Source organism: Lynx canadensis, chromosome E1, assembly GCF_007474595.2.
Source record: "Lynx canadensis isolate LIC74 chromosome E1, mLynCan4.pri.v2, whole genome shotgun sequence".
NCBI lineage: Eukaryota > Metazoa > Chordata > Mammalia > Carnivora > Felidae > Lynx > Lynx canadensis.
Genome location: NC_044316.2, coordinates 15486009 through 15506544, shown reverse-complemented (window position 1 = coordinate 15506544; position 20536 = coordinate 15486009). Strand labels below are relative to the sequence as shown.

The 20536-nt window shown below is 47.1% G+C and overlaps 1 protein-coding gene across 1 annotated transcript in view; it reads left to right on the top strand.

Annotated features, from left to right (window-relative positions):
- The window catches only part of NXN (nucleoredoxin), a 162044-nt gene that overhangs the window by 124439 nt on the left and 17069 nt on the right, over nt 1-20536 (top strand). Inside the window, exons 2-5 of the mRNA XM_030295981.1 lie at nt 5701-5818; nt 7424-7557; nt 8038-8138; nt 10035-10141. Of these exons, the coding sequence (XP_030151841.1) occupies nt 5701-5818; nt 7424-7557; nt 8038-8138; nt 10035-10141 (460 nt within the window). The remainder of the gene's footprint in view (nt 1-5700; nt 5819-7423; nt 7558-8037; nt 8139-10034; nt 10142-20536) is intronic.

The window sequence follows — 20536 nt, the reverse complement described above, 5'->3', positions numbered from 1 at the left end:
CCTGACTCACACTGGGTGGCTAACCATTTAGATGCTAGGTGACCCAGGTACCCAAACCCACCCTTCCTTAAAAATATATAGCCAAAAGTCAATCACGTGCTTACATTTCAAGTACATGTAGGTGCCCACATGCAAACCACTCTATTATAATCACGTTGAACCCTCCATTTTTATGTTTAAGGCCCACAGATTGCAAGCTACTTTAGGGACAAGTCTAGTGACCCATAAATAAAGTCTTGTTACCAGATGCCATTTGTCTGTGGGAGCCCCAAGCCCCAGAGTAGATATGATAGTAGTGATCCCTTAACAATACATGTGACCAGGGAAGATTTCTCCTAGGAAGGCAAGGATGGCTTAACCTTGGAGTTAAAGGCTACTAATGAAATATACTGCAACAGATCAAAAGAGTAACCATAGAGGCGCCTGGGTGGCTCAGTTCGTTAACCGTCTGGCTCTTGGTTTTGGCTCAGATCATGATCTAATAATGGTTTGTGCGTTCAAGCCCCATATCAGGCTCTGTAGTGACAGCACAGAGATTGCTTGGGATTCTTTCTCTGCCTCTACCCTGCTTGTGCTCTTTCTCTCTCTCCAAATAAAAAATAAACTTAAAAATTAAAAAAAAAAAACCCATAAAGTAACCATCCATTCCTGATAAAACTTTTAGGTCAAAAAGTTCACACAAACCTATATTTTTTTAATTGTGGTAAAATACAGATAACGTAAAATTCACCATCTTAACCATTTTTAATTCATTCTCACTGACATGCAGCCCTTCATGGCCACCCATCCCTGTAACTCTTTTGATCTTGTAAAACTGAGCCTCTATACCCGTTAAACAGTAATACCAGCTTTCTTCCATCTCCACCGTCCACCCAACCCCAATGGTGGTAGCAACCACCATTACAATTTCTGTCTTTATGACTTTGACTACTCTAGGTACCTCATAGGAATGGAAACACACGGTATTTGTATTTTTGTGACTGGCTTCTTTCATTTAGCACAGTGTCCCCAAGGTTCATACACGTAGTAGCATGTGTCAGAATTTCCTTCCGTTTTTTCTTTAATTCCACTTTTATTTATTTTTTTTTTAAGACTGTTTTTAGGTTTGGGGCGCCTGGGTGGCTCAGTTGGTTGAGCGTCTGACTTCGGCTCAGTCATGATCTTGCGGTCTGTGAGTTTGAGCCCCGCATCAGGCTCTGCGCTGACCGCTCAGAGCCTGGAGCCTGTTTCAGATTCTGTGTCTCCCTCTCTCTCTGCCCCTCCCCTGCTCATGCTCTGTCTCTCTCAGTCAAAACTGAATAAAACATTAAAAAAAATTTTTTTTAAAAGATTGTTTTTAGGTTTATTGATTTATTTTGAGAGAGGGAGAGAGAGAACACGTGGGAGGGCAGAGAAGGGTGAGAAGAGAGAGACAGAGAGAGAATCCTAAGCAGGTTCCCCACTGTCGGCACAGAACCTGACAAAGGGCTCAGACTCCCAAACTGAGACACTGTTACCTGAGCAGAAATCAAGAGGTGGATGCTTAACCAACTGAGCCACCCAGGTGCCCCAGAATTTCCTTCCTTTTAAGGCTGAATAACATTCAAGACTATTTTGTTTAACATGTTCAAGAGTATCCGTCTCACGGGGCACCTGGGTGGCTCAGTGGGTTAAGCGTCCAACTTTGGCTCAGGTCATGATCTCACAGTTTGTGGGTTTGAGCCCCGCATCAGGCTCTGTGCTGACAGCTCAGAGCCTGGAGCCTGCTTCAGATTCTGTGTTTCCCTCTGTCTCTGCTCCTCCCCTGCTTATGCTCTGTCTTTCAAAAATAAATAAATGTAAAAAAAAAAAAAAAAAGAGTATCCATCTCATACCAATGGCTAGTCTTATATATAATAGTAAAAGGTATACCCATTATGATCAGGTGGAAGTTAAAGATGATTGCTACTTACTATTGTCCTGGAAAATTCCTGCCAATATAGTTCTTTAAGAAAGGGAAATAAACAATGTAATTGTTGAAAAAGAAGGTGAAGTTATGTTTATTTGCAAATAGCATGGCTCTCTATTCAGGCTAAAAACGTGCTTTGAAGTAAGAGTGTACATTTAAAAATTAGTCAGGTTTTACAACTCCATCTTTCTGTCTGTGACCTCGACCCCACCCTCTGGCCTATTCAAGGACTCTGTTCTTGCATTTTTCCTTCTCATCAATATTTTCCTCTTCTGGATTATCCCCAGCAGCATATACTAAAGCATCTCCCATCTTTAAAATACCGCCCCCTGACTTCATCTTTAAAATATCCTCTCTCTGACCTCATCATGTGTTTCTCCAGCTACAGTCCTATTCTCTGCTCCCTTTCCAGCAAAACTCTTAAAGTTATCTGTAGTCGCTACCGTAGCCCCTTATCTGCCATTTTCTTTTTCTCTTGATAGCCTTTCCTGTTTTTATTGTTCCCGCTTGGTGTTTCGTGTGGGAAGCTGACTCGAGTTTGTCTGGTCCCAGGCCCCCTCTAGGTGTGTGTGCCGGACAGAGCTGCACCCTGTTGCCTCCCTCTTCCACTCACTCTTTTGTCCTCACTTTACTGACTCCTCCTTGACCTGTCAAGGTCGTGAATAAACTTAGCTGCCACATCGCTGGTCAGTTCTCTGCCCTCATCTTACTCAACGTGTCAGCAGCATTTGACACAATAGTGTACTCTCTCCCTAAAACACTTTTGCCACCTGCCTTCTGGGACACCGGAGTCTCCCCGTTTTCCTTCTATGTCATGTGTCACTCCTTCTCAGTCTTTTGTGGGTGGTCCCTGGCTCTGCTCTGGGGTGCCTTTTCCTCTGTAGCCTGTCCTCCCCTTGGATAACCTCATGGAGGCTCATGACCCCTCACAGCATCCAGGCAGCGACAATCCCTGATTTATAGCTCATGCCCCCCCAGCTCCCCAGAGCCTAGACTTGTAAGTCCAGGTGCCTCCTTGAAATCTCCCCTTGCACATCTAATGGGCATCTCAGATTGACCTCTCTTATCTCCATCTTTCCCTCCCAAACCTTTGCCTCCATTTTTCCTCATCTTGTTTCATAGGACCCCTTGACACACTTTTGCTCAAACTCCAAAACCATAGTACATCCTTCATCTTTTTCTTTCCCTTATCCCTTCCGCATATTCAGTCTGTCAACCTACTCTATTGACTGTCTTAAGAATACATCATGTCCTCACTCTCTGCTGCTATAACCCAAGTCCTCCCCACTGCTCTCAACTTCTGCCTGGGCTGTTTGCACTGGCCTCTCCAGATCCTGCCTTCTCCTTGTCTTCCCCTACAGTCTGTTCCCTCAGGGCTGCCAAAGTGACCTTTTAAACTGTAAATCAAATCATACCACTCCCCTGCTAATGCTCTGTAGTTTCCTGTTACACTTAGAATAAAATTCCATCATTTTTACTAGTCTACAGGGCCTTAAAGATCTGCCAAGAGCGCCCTTCTGACCTCATTGTGGCCCCTCTCCCCGACTCTATCTGACTGTGTCTACCCCAGCCTTCTTTCTGATCTGCCTCCTAGCCTCTAACAGGTGCCCTGGGCCTCAGGTGGCCTCCCCCCATGAGCACGTGACTCGCCCCATCTCATATCCGGGATCTGTGCTCAAATGCCATTTCTTCAAAGATGCCTTCCCTGACTACTCGCCAAAATATGTACCCCAGGAGGGTGCCTGGGTGGCTCAGTTGGTTAAGCATCCCACTTTGACCCGGGTCATGATCTCACGGTTCGTGGGTTCGAGCCCCGCGTCGGGCTCTGTGCTGATAAGAGCCTGGAGCCTGTTCCAGATTCTGTGTGTCTCTGTCTCTCAAAAATAAACATTGAGGGAAAAAAAAATTTTTTTTAAGTAATATTGGTAAGAATACTGAGGAATGGGCTCTCGTTTGCCACTGGTAGAAATACAAAATTGCCCAAGCTTTTTAAGCGGTGAGTCATGGGTGATTTTTATCTCAGTTTTTACGGTTTGCTGTGTTTCTCATTTTTTCCAATAATTACTCCCCCACCCCACAATTACTTTTTAAATCAGATAAATCCCTTCATCTTCCTTCCTGCCCCCCTTTAAAATTATTAACCTGGCTGGATCCTTGTACTTGCAGACTTAGGAAGCTAATCCCAGCAGCAGGATGGTCTTGTTCTGCTGTTGAGCCTTTCCTCCTAAAAATGTTTGATCTAAAGCCTGTATCAGGTTTCTCTGGAATGATGTAGTACTGGTCACTGCCGACTGTATGTGCAGAGTCGCTCCTGTTAGAAGGGCTGGTTTGGGAGCCCACTGGAAAGGCAGGGCCCACCCAGTTCGAGGTGGGGTCCCACGACCTTTCCTGCCAAGACCCAGGTCTTCACAGACAGGGGAAGCCTAACATTTTGTAGCAGATACCCCACCCGACTCCTTCGCTGCTTGAGATTGAATTAAAAACAATAATAATCTGCTCTGTGCAGCTGGACTTCTGGTGCCTGCTTCCCCTTGACACATCCGCGCCCCATTCTGCCAATGCCCAGGCGGCCAGCCCTCCTGTGTGGGCCCCAGGCCCCCGGAAGGGAGGCTGCAGCTGAATCAGCAGTGGGCCATTCTTCCATTTCCCGTTGGTAGTTAGACATTTGGGCCATTCTGCCATTTCCCGTTGGTAGCTGGACATTTTGTTTAATTATGTTGCTTTCTGGGCTTGGCAGTTAAGTTCCAGAGCACCCAGTGGACCCCCCCCCCCCCCGAATGGCGGTCACTCTGATGGCCGGGAGCCGATAAAGGAGTCTGCACATCCTCAGCTTCCTGTCCCGGGCTGTTGCATTCGTGCTTTCTCAGCCTCACCCCTCCTAGACCCTGGTCCTCTGACAGTTGGCTGAGGCAACATCGAACCTGCCAGTAGATTGTGGGTTGTTTTGAGTGGCACTGAGAACTAAGAATTGGAGCCGGCTCAGGATGTTGCTTCCCTAGTGTTTGTGGGTGAATGACACACACAGCGACTGCCCATACTCCCAAGTGCAGGAACTGATGTGGTGGGGAGAGCGCCGGATTCTGGCTACTTGGTCTTCTGTTGGGATACCCTTGTCCCCTCTCCCTTGGAGCTCAGGTGCCACAGCAGAGCCGGGAAGCAGGGGAGCACCTGCCTGCTGATGGGGTTCAGAGACACCAACAAAAAGCCTCCCTTCCTGCCTTAACCACCTGGTATTGGGGGTGCACATGTAGTTCATTTCCTAATTCATCTTCGTCTTTATGCTTTTCTTTAAAGTTTATTTATTTTGAGAGAGAGAGCAGGGGAGGGGCAGAGAGACAGGGAGAGAGAGAGAATGCCAAGCAGCCTCTGCACTGTCAGCGCAGAGCCCAATGCAGGGCTCGAACTCATGAACCATGAGATCATGACCTGAGCCGAAATCAAGAGTCGGACACTTAATCAAGTGAGCCCAGCTAGGCACCCTTCATCTTTATGCCTTTTAGAGGAAGTGCCCGTGGGAGAGGTGGGGGAGAAGAGCTGTCTTAGAACAGGTGTGGTCTTCTGTTGGCCTCTGTCACAGCTTGAGCCTGGATGGGACTCAGACTCCCCTCCCCTGTCACAGACCACAGAGGCCAATGATTGTAGCTTCACTTATTCATTTCCCTGTACAGCAGTGTTTTCCAGTTCTTTCGCCCCTCAGGCCTGATGGGGCTCAAAAGGATGCTTCGATTGATCTGGTTTGGACTTAACCACCTTTTTCACTTTGCTTCTTACAGCTTAAACTTTGGAACAAATACCGAATTTCCAACATTCCATCACTAATATTCCTAGACGCCACCACCGGGAAGGTCGTGTGCAGGAATGGGCTGCTGGTGATCCGTGATGACCCAGAAGGTAGGACCTTGGCGTGTCCATCCCGTACTCCCCATTCTGTCCCCCTATCCTGACCGTCCCTACTGGTAGAGAACATACAAATGAAATATATCTGAGGGCGTTTGTTTAGCTAGAGGATATTGTCGTGATGAAGTTGATGAAATTATAGTATTCTCTAAGTCATGGTTAACGTTTTTAAAGAGATCAGAATGTCCCTCTTGGAGGCTTTCATTCATGGGCCAAAGGAGATGGAATCTGAAAAAGGAAGTTCAGTTCTGAGGGCTGAGGAGGTCGTTGAGAAGCAACGAGAGCCTGGAGATGGACTTCCGGTGCTGTTTCCACAGCAGCCGTCACTTTAACAATTAGAGGCAAACTAAGCGGTTGTGAGATTTTTTCCTCTTTAAAATATTACCCTAGCAGAGTCATAGTCTTGATGTTGCTCTCCTGGCCTCAGGGGTGACTGACTTCATTTCTTGGTGCTGCCCAAGTCCTGCAGCCTTGGCCTCGGTGATGTACCCGGTGCAGGCTGCCCTAATCACCCTGCTCACTGGCTGTCCAAGGTCTGTTTCTGTCCCACTGGCACTGGAGTCTTAAAAGCATCCTAAGGTCTTCCCTTCCTCACTTAGTATCAGTTAGGGGATTCAACCCTGGTCACAGGTTTTCCAAATAAAAATTTCACCTGCTTCAAAGAATTGCCCTCAGTAAAACCCAAGGCGTGGTAGAACCGAGTTTTCACCTTCGCAGATCACACACACACACACTCACTCACTCACTCACTCACTCACACTCTCTCTCTACTCTGATCTTGTTAAAAATGCAGATTTCCCAGCTCCATCCCCAGAGATATTTGGGACCATTTGTTTCAGGGCGGGCTTGGCCATCTGCACGTTTAGTCAGTCTGCGTGTCTCCCATTCCCCCCTCCCCCAACCCCAGGCGATTTTTGAGGCGGTGGTCCACAGACCACCCTGTGAGAAAACGCTGTTCTGTTGCTCTTCCTGCCTGGGGCTTAAGTGTCATCAGAATGGAGAACATCTGGGTTGAGTGAGTGTTACTCTTTCCTTTTACTGGATTTAATTCTCACTTGGTTCCCTGGGCCCCAACCCAGACTGACTGAATCAGAATCTCTGGGGGTGGGTCCCAGGAGCATCATATTTTAAAATTCCCCAGCTGATTCTGAAATGCCGTCAGAATGGAGAGCCACTGAGATTCCGGGGTTGGACTTGAAGAAACTCATGGTTAATACATGAGGCAGTGATTCCCCATCCTGGCCCATCATCAGACTTCCCTGGGGAGTTGGTTTTGCTTTATTTTGGACATAGATCTTCAGCCTTGGCCCCGGATCCCAAGACTTAGAGCATGACCTGGGCTTCTGTACTTTTCAAAAGCCCCCCAGGAGCTGGGTCCTATGATCACCCAGGTTCGGGAACCATTGTCTTGAAGGTAGGTGGGGCTGTGCCGTGGACAAGGTTCTGCCTTCATTACTGGGTTTTAGCTCCAGATCCTATGCGTGTGTTAACAAATACTATTTGATGATAAAGCTGTCATGCCCTGCCGCTGTGAGGACTCTTGGGTCAGAAGTCTCAAGGAAGAATCTTAACGTTCTTACCACCTGTTGCCTGTTTCAGGTTTGGAATTCCCTTGGGGACCTAAGCCCTTCAGGGAAGTCATTGCGGGGCCCTTGCTTAGAAATAACGGACAGTCCCTGGAAAGCAGCAGCCTGGAGGGGTCTCATGTGGGAGTCTATTTCTCCGCACACTGGGTGAGTGTTCAGGCCCTCCTTAGTCCAGACAGAAGGAAGCAGCGATGTTGCCACAAAGACCAGTTGGGGTTGGCTTCTAGGGGTGTTACTGCTTGGGTATCACTTCCTGGTGTTCTTACTTCCTCCTGCACCTGATGCATGGCTTGCATGCCACGAGCGCTTATTATTTTGAATGATAATAGCAGCAAGAAAATTCTTCTTTTGACTGGTCTGAAAGGGTAGTCTTCCTCACCCATTCTGATGAGGCTTCTACTGGTCTCCAAGGGGGTTCATTTAAACTGCTGCCTGCTGGCACACCGTGGAGGTGAGAAGAGCCTATCCTGAATGCTCACCATTACAAGGGGCATGTTTGTTTCTGCCTCTTTAATAAGCTGGGTCTTGCTATCCCAGTCCTACTTGGGTCTTGCTTACCTGGCCTCTGCAGGCAGGAGAAGATGAAGGTACAGGGTCAAACCATAGAATCTCACTCTCCTCTTTCAGTGTCCACCCTGCCGAAGCCTCACCCGGGTCCTGGTGGAATCCTACCGGAAGATCAAGGAGGCAGGCCAGAAATTTGAGATCATCTTTGTTAGTGCGGACAGGTAACGCGTGCTGGGGAAAGTGGCCGTGTGGTTCCCTTCCCCAAAGGTGGTTAACATGCATTTCTTTTGCCTTACGCTTCTCGCCTGCTAAGTGTAGAGCATGGAGATGGGAATTGGGGAAGGTGTATCTGGGATGATTGGCAGACAGATGCCTTTTAGATTTTCTCGTGCAATTGTTTGAAGGGGAGCTGAGAAAAACCTGTTCTTGCTGTAAATATTGGGGCACGTCCCACTTCCGGCCTAGGTCATTTGAGGTTAGGATGCAATTTTCTGATTCGTTCAGCTTTATGGATTGTGATGAAAGGGTGTGGTGGGGGAGGGATGGAAAGAAAAGAACCGGAGGCTAATGGAATGTGACACCTATCTGGGATGGCTGTGCTATAATTTTTTTCCGCTCAGGCCTCGTGCTTCGCCTGGGGGCTGTCCTAAAAACCAGAAGGGCAGACATTCGTCCTGGAGTACGTCTGGTCCTTTTAGCCTCAGCTTCCTCTGCTGCAGGCCCCCTTGCTGGTTTTATTCATCAGTGACCTTCCTTCATCACAAAACTCCAACTCTGGTTCAGACCAAGCCACCAGGTGCTTCTGCTTCTCAAGTTCCTGTTCACAGAAGGATCTCTGAGATGCCAACACACTGAGGGCATCTTGTATCTTCTAAAAATTTTTTTTTAGTTTATTTATTTATTTTGAGAGAGACAGAGCTCACAGGAGGGGCAGAGAGAGAGAGAGAGACAGAATCCCAAGCCCGCTCTGCACCGCCAGTGCAGAGCCAAATGCGGGACTCGATCCCATGAACTGCGAGATCATGACCTGAGCCTAAATCAAGAGTCAGACGCTTAACCATCTGAGCCACCCAGGCGCCCCAGCATTTTGTATCTTTGATATGTGCACTGTGCCATGCTTGGTGTATTGGCCCATGGTCCAGCCCTGGTACTCCCAGCTCCCCATCTCTGCATGTAACTGGGGATAAGCAATCATCACTCTTTTATTTTTATTTTTTTTTGAATTTTTTAATGTTTATTTATTTTTGAGAGAGAGCACAGGAAGGGCAGAGAGAGGAAGATGCAGAATCCAAAGCAGGCTCCAGCCTCTGAGCTGTCAGCACAGAGCCTGATATGGGGCTCAAACTCACTAGTCATGAGATCATGATCTGAGCCGAAGTCAGACACTTAACCCACTGGGCCACCCAGGTGCCACAGTCATCATTTTTTTTTAAAGCTTTAAAAAAGATTAACTTTATTGAAGTGTAATTTACATACAATAAAATGCATACATTTTGGACATACAATTCAGTGAATATTGACCCATGTATGTACCCCTGTAATTGTCACAGTGAAGTATAGAACATTTCTGTCATTCACAAGGTGCCCTTGTGCCCCTTGGTCAGTTCTCACCCCCAAACTTGAGCCCCAGGGAGCCCCTGATCTGCTTTTTATCACTTTGGATAGATCTGTCATTCCTAGAGTTGTTTATACATGGAATCATAGGTTTATGCTCAGTTAAAAGGTGCTCCTGTACACAAGACTGTTATATGCACAAATTAGAAGTATCACGGGGACCGCAATGTCGCTGTACATCTAGGCTTCTTATAAAACTACCACCTGCCCGTGTTGGAAACAGAAACTTGGGCATGAGTTCAACGGGTAGGATCCACAGGAACAGGCTACTCGAAATGGCCTGGTGGTTCAGTTCCCATCCGCCTGTCGTGTGGAGGCTCTTGCTGCGCGGTAACCAGAAGGGGTAGAATAATGCCCCCCTGTAGCCTGGTGTCTGAGGAGCGTGATGTTCAGAGGCGCTGGCATCTGCAGAGCCCTGGGTGTAACTTGGTGGAAGGTGGGGAGGACCCTGTGGTGGCACTTTCAGGGGTAACAGAGCCTTGTTTCCATGTGTGTCTCTGTAGGTCAGAGGACTCATTCAAACAGTACTTCAGTGAGATGCCCTGGCTCGCTGTCCCCTACACCGATGAGGCCCGGCGGTCACGCCTCAACCGGCTGTATGGAATCCAAGGTAGGCGTTCCCGACTCCCTGGGGATGCCTGGAGACCTGCTCATCTGGGCTCACCACCTCTTTGGCTTTTCTTTTAGAGGGAAAAGGACATCTTTATTTCCATTACATGTTCATGTTCCTTACCGTCTCAAAAATGACATGCTGTGAATTCTGCAGTATGTAAATTACACCTCATTAAAGGCATTAAAAAAAAAAGACCAGCCCAGGTGAAACAGCTACTTCTCACCACCTGACCTGGTGGGTTCTTATGCCCTTGGGCTATGGAGCACACACTCTCAAATGACTTGGCCAGAATCCTGAGGGTTCTGTAAAACAGACCTAAGAGTGACCTTTGGTTCCATCAGTCAGACTCTCTAAGCCTCAGTTTCCTCATCTGCAAAATGGGCATGATAAATCCCTGCCACAAAGAATTGGCTGGGAGCATTAATAGGATAACGTATATAAAGCACTTCATGGTTACTGAAGCACAAGAGTGAGGGCTGAGTGGCTGGTGCCTTCTTGGTGAGAAAACCAATGTCCTGAGAGTGTTGAAAACTGGGACTTGAAATACTAATCATGGCATTTTTCAGAAATAATGATTATTAAGTGAGACGAATTGTGTTTTTATTCTCTGTTATGTGAAACCTCCTTCCCAGCCTTCATCCAGCCCGGTTTTCTCTTGGTAAAGCACTTAGTTGGCCTGTTAAGAATTAAATACATTCTTATATGTCAGTTACATCTCAATTTTAAAAGAAGAATTAAACTCATTTCCTTTGTAGCAGTACTACCAGATCCTGGTTAGCCCTAGACAGACACAGCTAACATCTGAGATCTCAGTGCTGCTTGTGTTATAGGGAGTGAAGAAAGAAAAAAAAAAAAGACAAAATTTAGCCACAAATTCCACAGCTAAGGAGAACTCATCAGGTTCTTTTTAAGCTTTTTCTTCACCATTTAGAGTAAGCATATGGCTCTGTTGGGAGCTAAAGTTTCCAAATAATTAATATTTAATTTTAAATCAGTGCTTCTGCATTTCATATGTGCCTAAGAGTCCTCTAGGGACCTTGTGAAAATGCAGACTCAGATTTTCTGGGTCTGGGTGGGGTGGGGCTGATAGTCTGCATTGCTAGCAAGCCCCCAAGTGACACTGATGCTGGTGGCCCAGGGACCACACTTTGGGTATTTATTTTTATTTTTAGAGAGAGAGAACACGGTAACAAGCAGGGGAGAGGCAGAGAGAGAAGGAGAGAGAATCCCAAGCAGGCTCCAAGCTATCAGTGTGGAGCCCGACATGGGGCTCCATCCCATGACCATGTAGTCATAATCTGAGCTGAAATCAAAAGTTGGATGCTCAAAAAAAAAAAAAAAAAAAAGTCAGACGCTCAACCGAGCCAGCCAGGCATCCCATGGAGGCTCATGTCTCCTATTAATAAGAAAAGATGAAAGGAGCTCCCTTTCCAAACAAAAGCTGAGTGATAATAACATTGTTTACTAGTCCAGAAGTGAAGGGACCAAGTTGAATAACTTAAAAGAAGATGCCACAGCTTTTTCCTTCCAGCACTGTGTTTGCACAGAGACTTACAACATGAGTGCCTAGACGTAGGAGCAGTATCTGTTGAGATGAGTATCAGGAATGACCTTTGGCCAGTGGTACTGAGCAGAGCATTAAATTGCCACTTTGTGAGGATAAGTAAAACTTCAGATCTCTCAATTCATTTATTCGTTCCTTCAACCACTGTTTACTGAGGGCTGTATTCTTCCAGATGTTGTGTTCTTCCAGACATGGGGGATACAATCTTGAGTAAAAATGGACCCAGTCCTGCGGCGCCTGGGCAGCTCAGTTGGTTAAGCGTCCGACTGTAGCTCGGATCATGTTCTCATGGCTCATGGGTTCAAGCCCCATGTTGGGCTCTGTTGACAGCTCAGAGCCTGGAACCTGCTTCGGATTCTGTGTCTCCCTCTCTCTCTGCCCCTCTCCTGCTCACTGTCTTAAAAATAAACTGCTCTTAAAAATAAACACTTAAAAATGAATGAATGAATAAATAAATAAATACACCTTCTTGCTTTTAGGATTCAAATCTTTACTCCAAAGGTAACTCTGTGTATTACTTAAAGGAGATGTGACCATCTTATTGTCATTGTACAGTGGGAAACAGGTGCAACCAGCCAGTGTGAGTGTTCCTCAGCCTCAGTTCTGGGGCTGTGACTAGAAGCTCTTGGAGGGACTCCAGGTGAGCCCCATTGGTAGGCTGACTAGTTCCAGGTCTTTCCTTAGCATTACCTAGACTTTGCTGCCCTTCAGTGCCCATGTCTACATGCAGCTGTGCCCCACGCCTTCTGAGGACCACAGATTTCTCATCTTGGTCCTTGCAGCAATACTGGGACATTCCTGAGTTTTCTCTCTTCCCTATTCCCCTTACGCACCGGCAGGTGTCTTTGATGTCTGTCTTCTTCTAACTCCTCCAGTCATGTTCTGGCTTCTCCTGTCCCTCTCTCCCAGCTTCTGTACATGTCTGTGTGCATGTATGTATTCACGCACAAATGAGTCACATAAGATGTGACTCTGTGTCACATGGTTGGGCCTTGGAACATACTGTCACTGATGACTGGGAGGCATCTTACATGTACATACCAAAAAGAATGTCAGCTGTCCTACCTCCACTAGGCATGGGGCCTCTTGGATCTTTGGGACATTGTTTCCTGTTTCTTGTCTTATTCTACCCTCACTGATACCACCAGTCTAGTCTAGGCCACCAACAACCTAGTCCTGTCCCTACTTCCTACTGCTGAGTGACCTTGAGCTAGTTACTTAACTTGTCTCTCTCTCTTTTTTTTTTTAAGTTTATTTATTTTGGAGAGAGAGAGAGCATGAGCAGTGGAGGGGCAGAAAGAGAGGGGGAGAGAGGATCCCAAGCAGGCTGCACTGTCAGCACAGAGCACGACATGGGGCTTAAACTTATGAACTGTGAGATCATGACCTGGACTGAGAGCAAGAGTCGGATGCTTAACCAACTGAGCCACCCGGGCACCCCACTTATCCTCTCTTTTCTCAGTAAAATTGGGAGGCTTCAGTGTTGGGTACAGAATAGGCATTTAGTAAGCATTTAACTGATTAACTTGGGGAGAAAAGGAGGAAATTTCATTTTACAATAAAAAAGGTAACTTTTGGATGTCAAAAAGCTTAAACAAAGGCAACCAACAATATTAATAACATATATGGCAAATAACCATAGGAAAAGATCTTTCATAGGAAAAGATGTCTCCTTAGACACTAGTAAAAAAAGAGAATGTAGTCAAAAAAATGTATAAGATATGAGGTAGGCAATTCATCTAGTACATTGATATGATATAATCATATCATTTTCATGACATGGAAAATATTCAGCATACTTCCATGATTTACAAATGAAAACACTGAATTTGTATCTATCTCATTTGCAAAGAAGTCCCACCACCCCCACCATCTCCACCAAAAGATAACCCCCAGTGTAGGGAAGAGATCAGACTGCTAGTAGAAATGTAAATCAGGACAACCTTTCAGGAGAGCAATTGGCAATATACATCAAAGGCCTTTAAAAATCTACTAAACCTTTAATTTAGAAATCCCACTTGTGGAATTTCTGCTTAGGAAATTATCCTATAGTACCCAGCAGAAGCTGAGCTTCTCCTGAGCAAGTGGTGGATTTTTGTTTTTGTTTTTTTCTTTCACCTTTTATACATGTTGAATTTCATTGTGGACACCCCCCCCCCCCCCCCGGCCTTTTTTTTTTTTTTTTTTTTTTTCTTTAGCCTCTGGAAAACCCAGAGCTGAATTTGTAACCACCTTTAGCAACTTTGCAAAGCTCACCTCTTTTGTTGCATGCCCTTGACCTTGGGTTCGTTTGCTCTTCCTTCCCTGTTTTCACTTCCAGAAGGTATTTTCCTCTGTTTTTGTTGTATTATATCATGTACTTTTTAAGCAGCCTCTGATCCTTATTGGAAGAAAGGGAGAGTAGATTTAAATGCATAGGAATCTCTTTCTTGAGCTCCCGCTAGCAACCAAGCCTGTGGACTGAACTCAGGTGGGAAATAAGAAACCAGAAGAGTAGCCCAGTGCTGCCCTTGAGTGGACAGGAGGAGATTTACATTAGGAAATACCTAGAGAGCAGACTATGACGATGTCTTGAGGACCTACAAAGTGTTGGTCCAGTTGGTGCCATTTTGTTCATAGAAGTCTCCATAGAAGACTGACACTTGTCCCAGAGGGCAGAGCAGGTGCTGGGCCTCACTTGGCTGCTGTGCTCCACCACGGGGCCACTTCACACAGAGGCACCTTTCTTCCCGAGCGTGTGCCATCAATGAGCAGAATCTTTTCTCTCCGAGGTAGGGAGCTGCCCTTTCCTGGATGTGGGGGCCAGCATGATGTAGGTATTCCTGATGGTCAGTGCTAAGGCTGTAGGGTCACTTGAAGCTAATAATTACCAAAAGATGGTCTATATCATGCATAGGTAGTTTGAGGTGGCCGTCTGTGCCCCCTGTCTCTGCTCTGTGAGGTACTTGGCACAGAACAGAGACCTCATAAGGAAAGATCACAAGCTCTGCAAGATTCAACACAAGTTTTGGACACACTCCTAGGGCTGGAGGGTGCCCTGTAAAATGTTGGGTAGGGCACAAAAAAATTAAATTGATCATTTTCTGTCTGCCTTCAGATAGCAAAGAAGGGAACTCTTGGATTCCCCAGCTGTCAGCCTATAAATATTACATATTTACAGCTATAAATAAACCTATAAATAAATATTACAGACGTAAGAGCCGCAGTTGTTAGGCGTGGCTTAGACAGCCAGAAAGTGGCTGACCATGACTGAGGAGGAAGAGAAGGGGGAGTTCTCAGAGACGCACTGGTTTGGTTTCATCTCTTAAGGCCCAGGCGGTGTGGGGACGAGAAGTACACATGTGGTCGCGACTTACAGGAGCCCTCAGTTGAGGACCACAAAGCTGACCTGGAGAGCCCCTGTGGCCAGGCAAGCAGAGGCCATCCAGCCACAGTGAAAGAATGTGAGATTCAGGCCGAACCCAGTGCCAGCCAGCCAGCGTCCTCTGCATTGGGCCAGCCCCACTGCTCCCCATCTGCTGGCTCCGTGGCATACGGTCCCTGCCATCTGTGCTAGTCTCTCTTCAGGGAGGACCTGCCTGCTCTCCCAGCTCCCACCTCCTGCTTCCTCACTCTCAGGTTTATAGTCTCCCTGGCACAGGGTTTGTGCTGACTGCTCCTTGACCACTTAGGACTCACTCCTGCAGGCATCCTGGCAGGCATTGCCTGCTGACCTTGATCTGCCTGCCTCCAGCCCTGTCAAGCCAGACATGCACTAAAGCACAGTGAAGTTAGAGTGTAGAGAGCAGCACAGGATCCTTCTCAAAGTAGCGTCTCATGAAGAGCCATGCAATGGACTAATCTGAGTCCAGGTGAGACTCTGGCTTGGAGCTGTTGAACCAGGAGGGCTTCACTGAAGAGGTGGCTCTGGAGGATGGGATTTAAATAGGGAGTGTCTGGGGCAAAGGCCAGAGTGGGATACTGTAGTGTATTGTAGGGCAGAGTGTGCAATAAGGTCAATGGTGCCACATCTTAAAGGGCCTTGAGCACCATGCCGAGGTCCTTGAACTTGTGATCAATGCAATAGTGATACTTAATCTAGACCAGAAGAGAAATCCCAGAGGCAGATTGTCCGCTGATATTTCTGATGACACATTGAGTGCCCACCGTGACCAGCCTCACACTGGGCTTCAGGCCTACCTATGGCGAGAGGGAGGCTGCTCCCTCAGGCTCTGGGACAGGTGGCCCAGGTGGCTTCTGCAGCCCAGTGCCCATCTCCCTGCCTCTGCCTCCCTCTAGCCTCACAGGGTCACTTAGTGTCTTCTGCTTCGTGGCATTATGGGGGTTCCACGTGCATTAGAAGGTCTGGTTTCTGTTAGAGGCACACGTTGTTAGTAAGTTCTTGTGCAGCGTTTCGTAACGATCTTACCAGTCAGCGATACTGTGCTTACAAGTACACATATACCTCAAGAGGTGTCATGGGTTCAGTTCTAGACCACCATAATAAAGCATAGTCTCAGTAAAGCCAAATTAATTTTTTGGTTTTTCATTGCCTATAAAAGTTATGTTTACACTACATTGTAGTCTTTTAAATATTTATTTGTGAGAGAGAGAGAGCACGAACAGAAGAGGGACAGAGAGAGAGGGGGACAGAGGATCTGAAGCAGGCTCCATGCTGACAGGACAGAGCCTGATACGGGACTCAAACTCACAAACCATGAGTTCATGACCTGAGCCAAAGTCGGACACTCAATCGACTGAGCCACCCAGGCCTCCCTACAGTGTGGTCTTTTTATTGAGTGTTTATCATGTGCTAAATATGGTTCCATTTTCATATGTATTAAGTCAGTTAATCCTCACCATGTGATCAACACCATGTGATAAAATTGTTAGCCTGTTAAGTGTGCAATAGCATTATGTCTAAAAAATGACATACATACCTTAATCAAAAAATAATTTATTGCCAGAAAATGCCAGCCATCATCTGAGCTTTCAACGAGTTGTAATCACTGATCACAGATCACCATAACAAGTGTAATAATGATGAAAAAGCTTAAAATATTGCAAGAATTCCTGAAATGTTGACAGAGAGACATGAAATGAGCAAATGTTGTTGGAAAAATGGTGCCAGTGAGGGTGCCTGGGTGGCTCATTCGGTTAAGCATCCGACTTCAGCTTAGGTTGTGATCTCACAGTTTATGAGTTTGAGCCCCACATCAGGTTCTGTGCTGACAGCTCAGAGCCTGGAGCCGCTTTGGATTCAGTGTCTCCCTCTCCCTTTGCCCCTCCCCTGCTCATGCTCTGTCTCTCTCTCTAGCAAAAAAATAAATAGTAAACATTAAAAAAAGTTTTTTTTAATGGCACACCAATGGCCTTGCTTGAACAGGATTGCCACAAACCTTCAATTTATAAACACACACACACACACACACACACACACACACACACACACACACACACATATTATCTCTGAGGTGCGGTAAAGTAACGTGAAATAAAATGAGGTGTCCCTGTGCAGATGAGTTTTCGTATCAAACCGCCTCTGACTACCCAACCAGAAGGTAGAAAAGCACATGGCCTGTTCTGGGGGTGGGGGGTAGGGGTTGCAGGGAACAGCGTTGCACAGGCTGGAACAGAGCAGAGTGATGAGGGTGTGGAGCAGGGGCTGGCCCCGGACTCCCCTGGTGACCACGAGCTGAGCTCCGGCACCATCCCCTTCCTCCCTGTTGGTGTCCCACGGCGCAGTCTCTCCTGAGGTCCCTGTTCCTTCCTCTCTGCCATGAAATACCTCTTTTATGTCGGCAGGTGCATCACTTAGAATGTCTGGGCATCTCCCCCATCGCCTTTCTTCTTTCTTGTTAGAAGAAATACCAGCTGGGCTTTCTGAGATTCTGCCTTTGTTCTTCTAGAGTCATGCTCTTGCCTCTTGCAGTTTTCCTTCTCTTTCTTACCTCCTTGTCTCTCTTTCTCTATTAGCTCCTTGCCATCCACTTCACGGAATGCTCGGGTCTCTCTTAGCTGTAAATGCTGCTGGCTCGGGCTGCTCGGTCTGCCATAATGCCCACCATGGCTTAACTAGCCGACATTGGTTTCTCACAGTGCTGGAGATTCGATTCCAAGTGACAGCTTGATTTCTGGTTGTAGATGGCCACCCTCTTGCTGGGTCCTCACATGATGGAGAGAAAGCTCTGGTGTCTCTTCTCTTCTTATAAGGACACTAGCCCTATCCAATCAGGGCCCCATCCTTATGACCTCATTTAACCTTTATCACCTCCTCACAGGCCCCATCCCCAGGTTAGGGCTTCAAATATGAATTTGGGGGTAACACATTCAGTCCCAAACAGCTACCATTCCTCTTTTTCTCGAACATCAAAATTCTCAAGAAAAAAAACGTAAAATAAGATGAGTTAAAAAAATTCTCAAGCCATTTCCTTGGCTTCTACCACGTGACCTGCATTGTGCTACAAGGGCCACCAGCATGGTAAGGTCATGGCCCCTGCCCTCATGGAGCTCAGAGAATCTGCTTCACCTCTTGTTCTTCTGGCCCCATTACTGAGCTGCCACTGGCCTCTCAGGTCACCGGCACCTCCTGGTCATGTTTTATTTAATAAATAGTAGTCATGTGCATGTCATATGCCAGGTGCTTGTCTGCTGATGAACTAAAAAAACAAATGTCTCTGACCTCATGGAGCTTATATTCTGGCAGAAAGAGATAGGCAGTAAACATAATTTTTAAAAGCAAAGTGGGGGTGCCTGGGTGGCTCAGTCAGCGAAGCATCTGACTCTTGATTTTGGCTCAGGTTATGATCTCACAGCTGTGAGATCCAGTCCCGTGTCGGTCTCCGTGCTGGGTGTGGAGCCTGCTTAAGATTCTGTCTCTCCCTCTGCTCCTCTCCCACTGGCGTGCACGCATGCATGCTCTCAAAAAAAATAATAGTGTGTGTGGTGTATTGAGTTATGAGAACTATGGATTAAAACTAGAGCAAGGTAAAGGAATTGGGAGGACAAGGGTGGGTCACAGTTTCAAATACGGTGGTCAGGATCAACTCCATGGAGAAAGTGATGAGAAAATTAGCCTTGTGGTTCTCTGAGAGAGAAAACTATCCCAGGCAGAGGGAACAGCCAGTGCGAAGGCTCTGGGGCAGAAGTATGCCTGACATGTTTATGGAACAGTGAGGCCGGTGTAGCTGGAACAGAATGAGCAAGGGGAATTTGGGGGTGCTTAGACTAGAGAGGGTCCCATAAGGACCTTTGTTAATAGGACTTTGGCTTTCACACTGAGTGAAGTGGGCCAGCAAGGGTGGAGGGTGTTGGGCAGAGGAGTCCCATAATCTAATGGTAGGGTCCCTCTGGTTGTTGTGCCGAGAAGCAGGGAGAGCCGTTGGGACGTTGTTGTAGTCATCCAGGGACAAAATGGTGGTGCTCCAGGAGGGATAGTAGCAACAGGAGTGGCAAGATGTGGCTGGTTCTGTACAGAGTTTGATGGTTGAGTCTTAGAATTTGCTGACAGACTCGATGTGGAGGGTGAGAGTAAAGGAAGAGTCAAAGACAGCTCCACGGCTTCCTGCCCAAGCAGCTGAGGGAAGGCGTCCCCATCAGCAGAGCTGGGAAAGCCTTGTGTGTTGGATGCGGGGCATGTGGACAGCAGCGATATGGAATTCAGTTGAACAGTAGTTTAATTCTGACCATGTTGAATTTGACCGAGTGGTGGTGTAGATGCAGCAGTCTGGAATTGGGAGGGAGGTGGGCCTTGAGATATAAATGTGGCATTTTCTTTTTTGTTTTTAATTTTTTTTCCTAGTGTTTATTTATTTTTGAGAGAGAGAGAGACAGAGAGTGCAAGCAGGGGAGCGGCAGAGAGAGGGAGACACAGAATCCAAAGCAGGCTCCAGGCTCTGAGCTGTCAGCACAGAGTCTAACACGGGGCTCAAACTCATGAACCGTGAAATCATGACCTGAGTTGAAGTCAGACAATTAACCTACTGAGCTACCCAGATGCCCCTAAATGTGGCCTTTTCCACTTGATCTGTGGTTACATTGCAAGCCTAAAATCGGATGAGGCCACACGGGAGTGAGTCAAGTTATTTGCAGTCTATTGACCTCCCCATTCTCCTCTTGCTTCATTCGCTTTTGTTTTCAGACACTTTGGGCTACCCCTAAAATCCTTTCTTCTCTCCTTTCACATCACCCCCACTCCTGGCTGTTTCCTGCCCCGCTGTCTCTTGGATTTCTCCTCCGCCATGTCCTCTGAGGGGTCCTGTCTAGGGCTCTTCTCCCTGTGTTCTCAGGGTTCCTTTATACCTAGCACGCCTCCTTTCCTCTGCTCCACCTCGTCCTCCTCTGCCCCAGTGTGCTGTATGCGTCAACATGGCAGAGCAGCTCCAAGTGAACCTTCCAGAAGATCTACTCTCATAGTAATGTTCATCCCCCGCCAAGAAGCCCTCATGGCTGTGGTTCTCCACAGTCTGGTCTCAACCACCTTTCCAGCCCTACTTCTTCCCGCTCCCCTATCCACACCGTCCTCCCCCCATCCCTGCCATCTCTCATGGCCTCCCTCCCCAGCCCTCCATCACCATTCTGCACATCCTCCCCATCCTCCCTGCTCAAATGCTGCCTCGCCAGTGCCTTCCCTCATGGAGCAAACCTCCCCCTTCCGAACTCCTGTGCTTGTGTGATCTCTTGTCATGCGTCACATTCCCATGTGTAGTTCCACAGGCGGACTCTCTTCTCGGGGATCAGCTGCTCCTTTAGGACAAGGAGTGGGGACATGTAGGTTCCAAACCTGGAGTTCTTTTCCTTTCTTCCCTACCTTCTTCCCTCCTCCCTCTTCCCTCCTTTCTTTCCTTTCT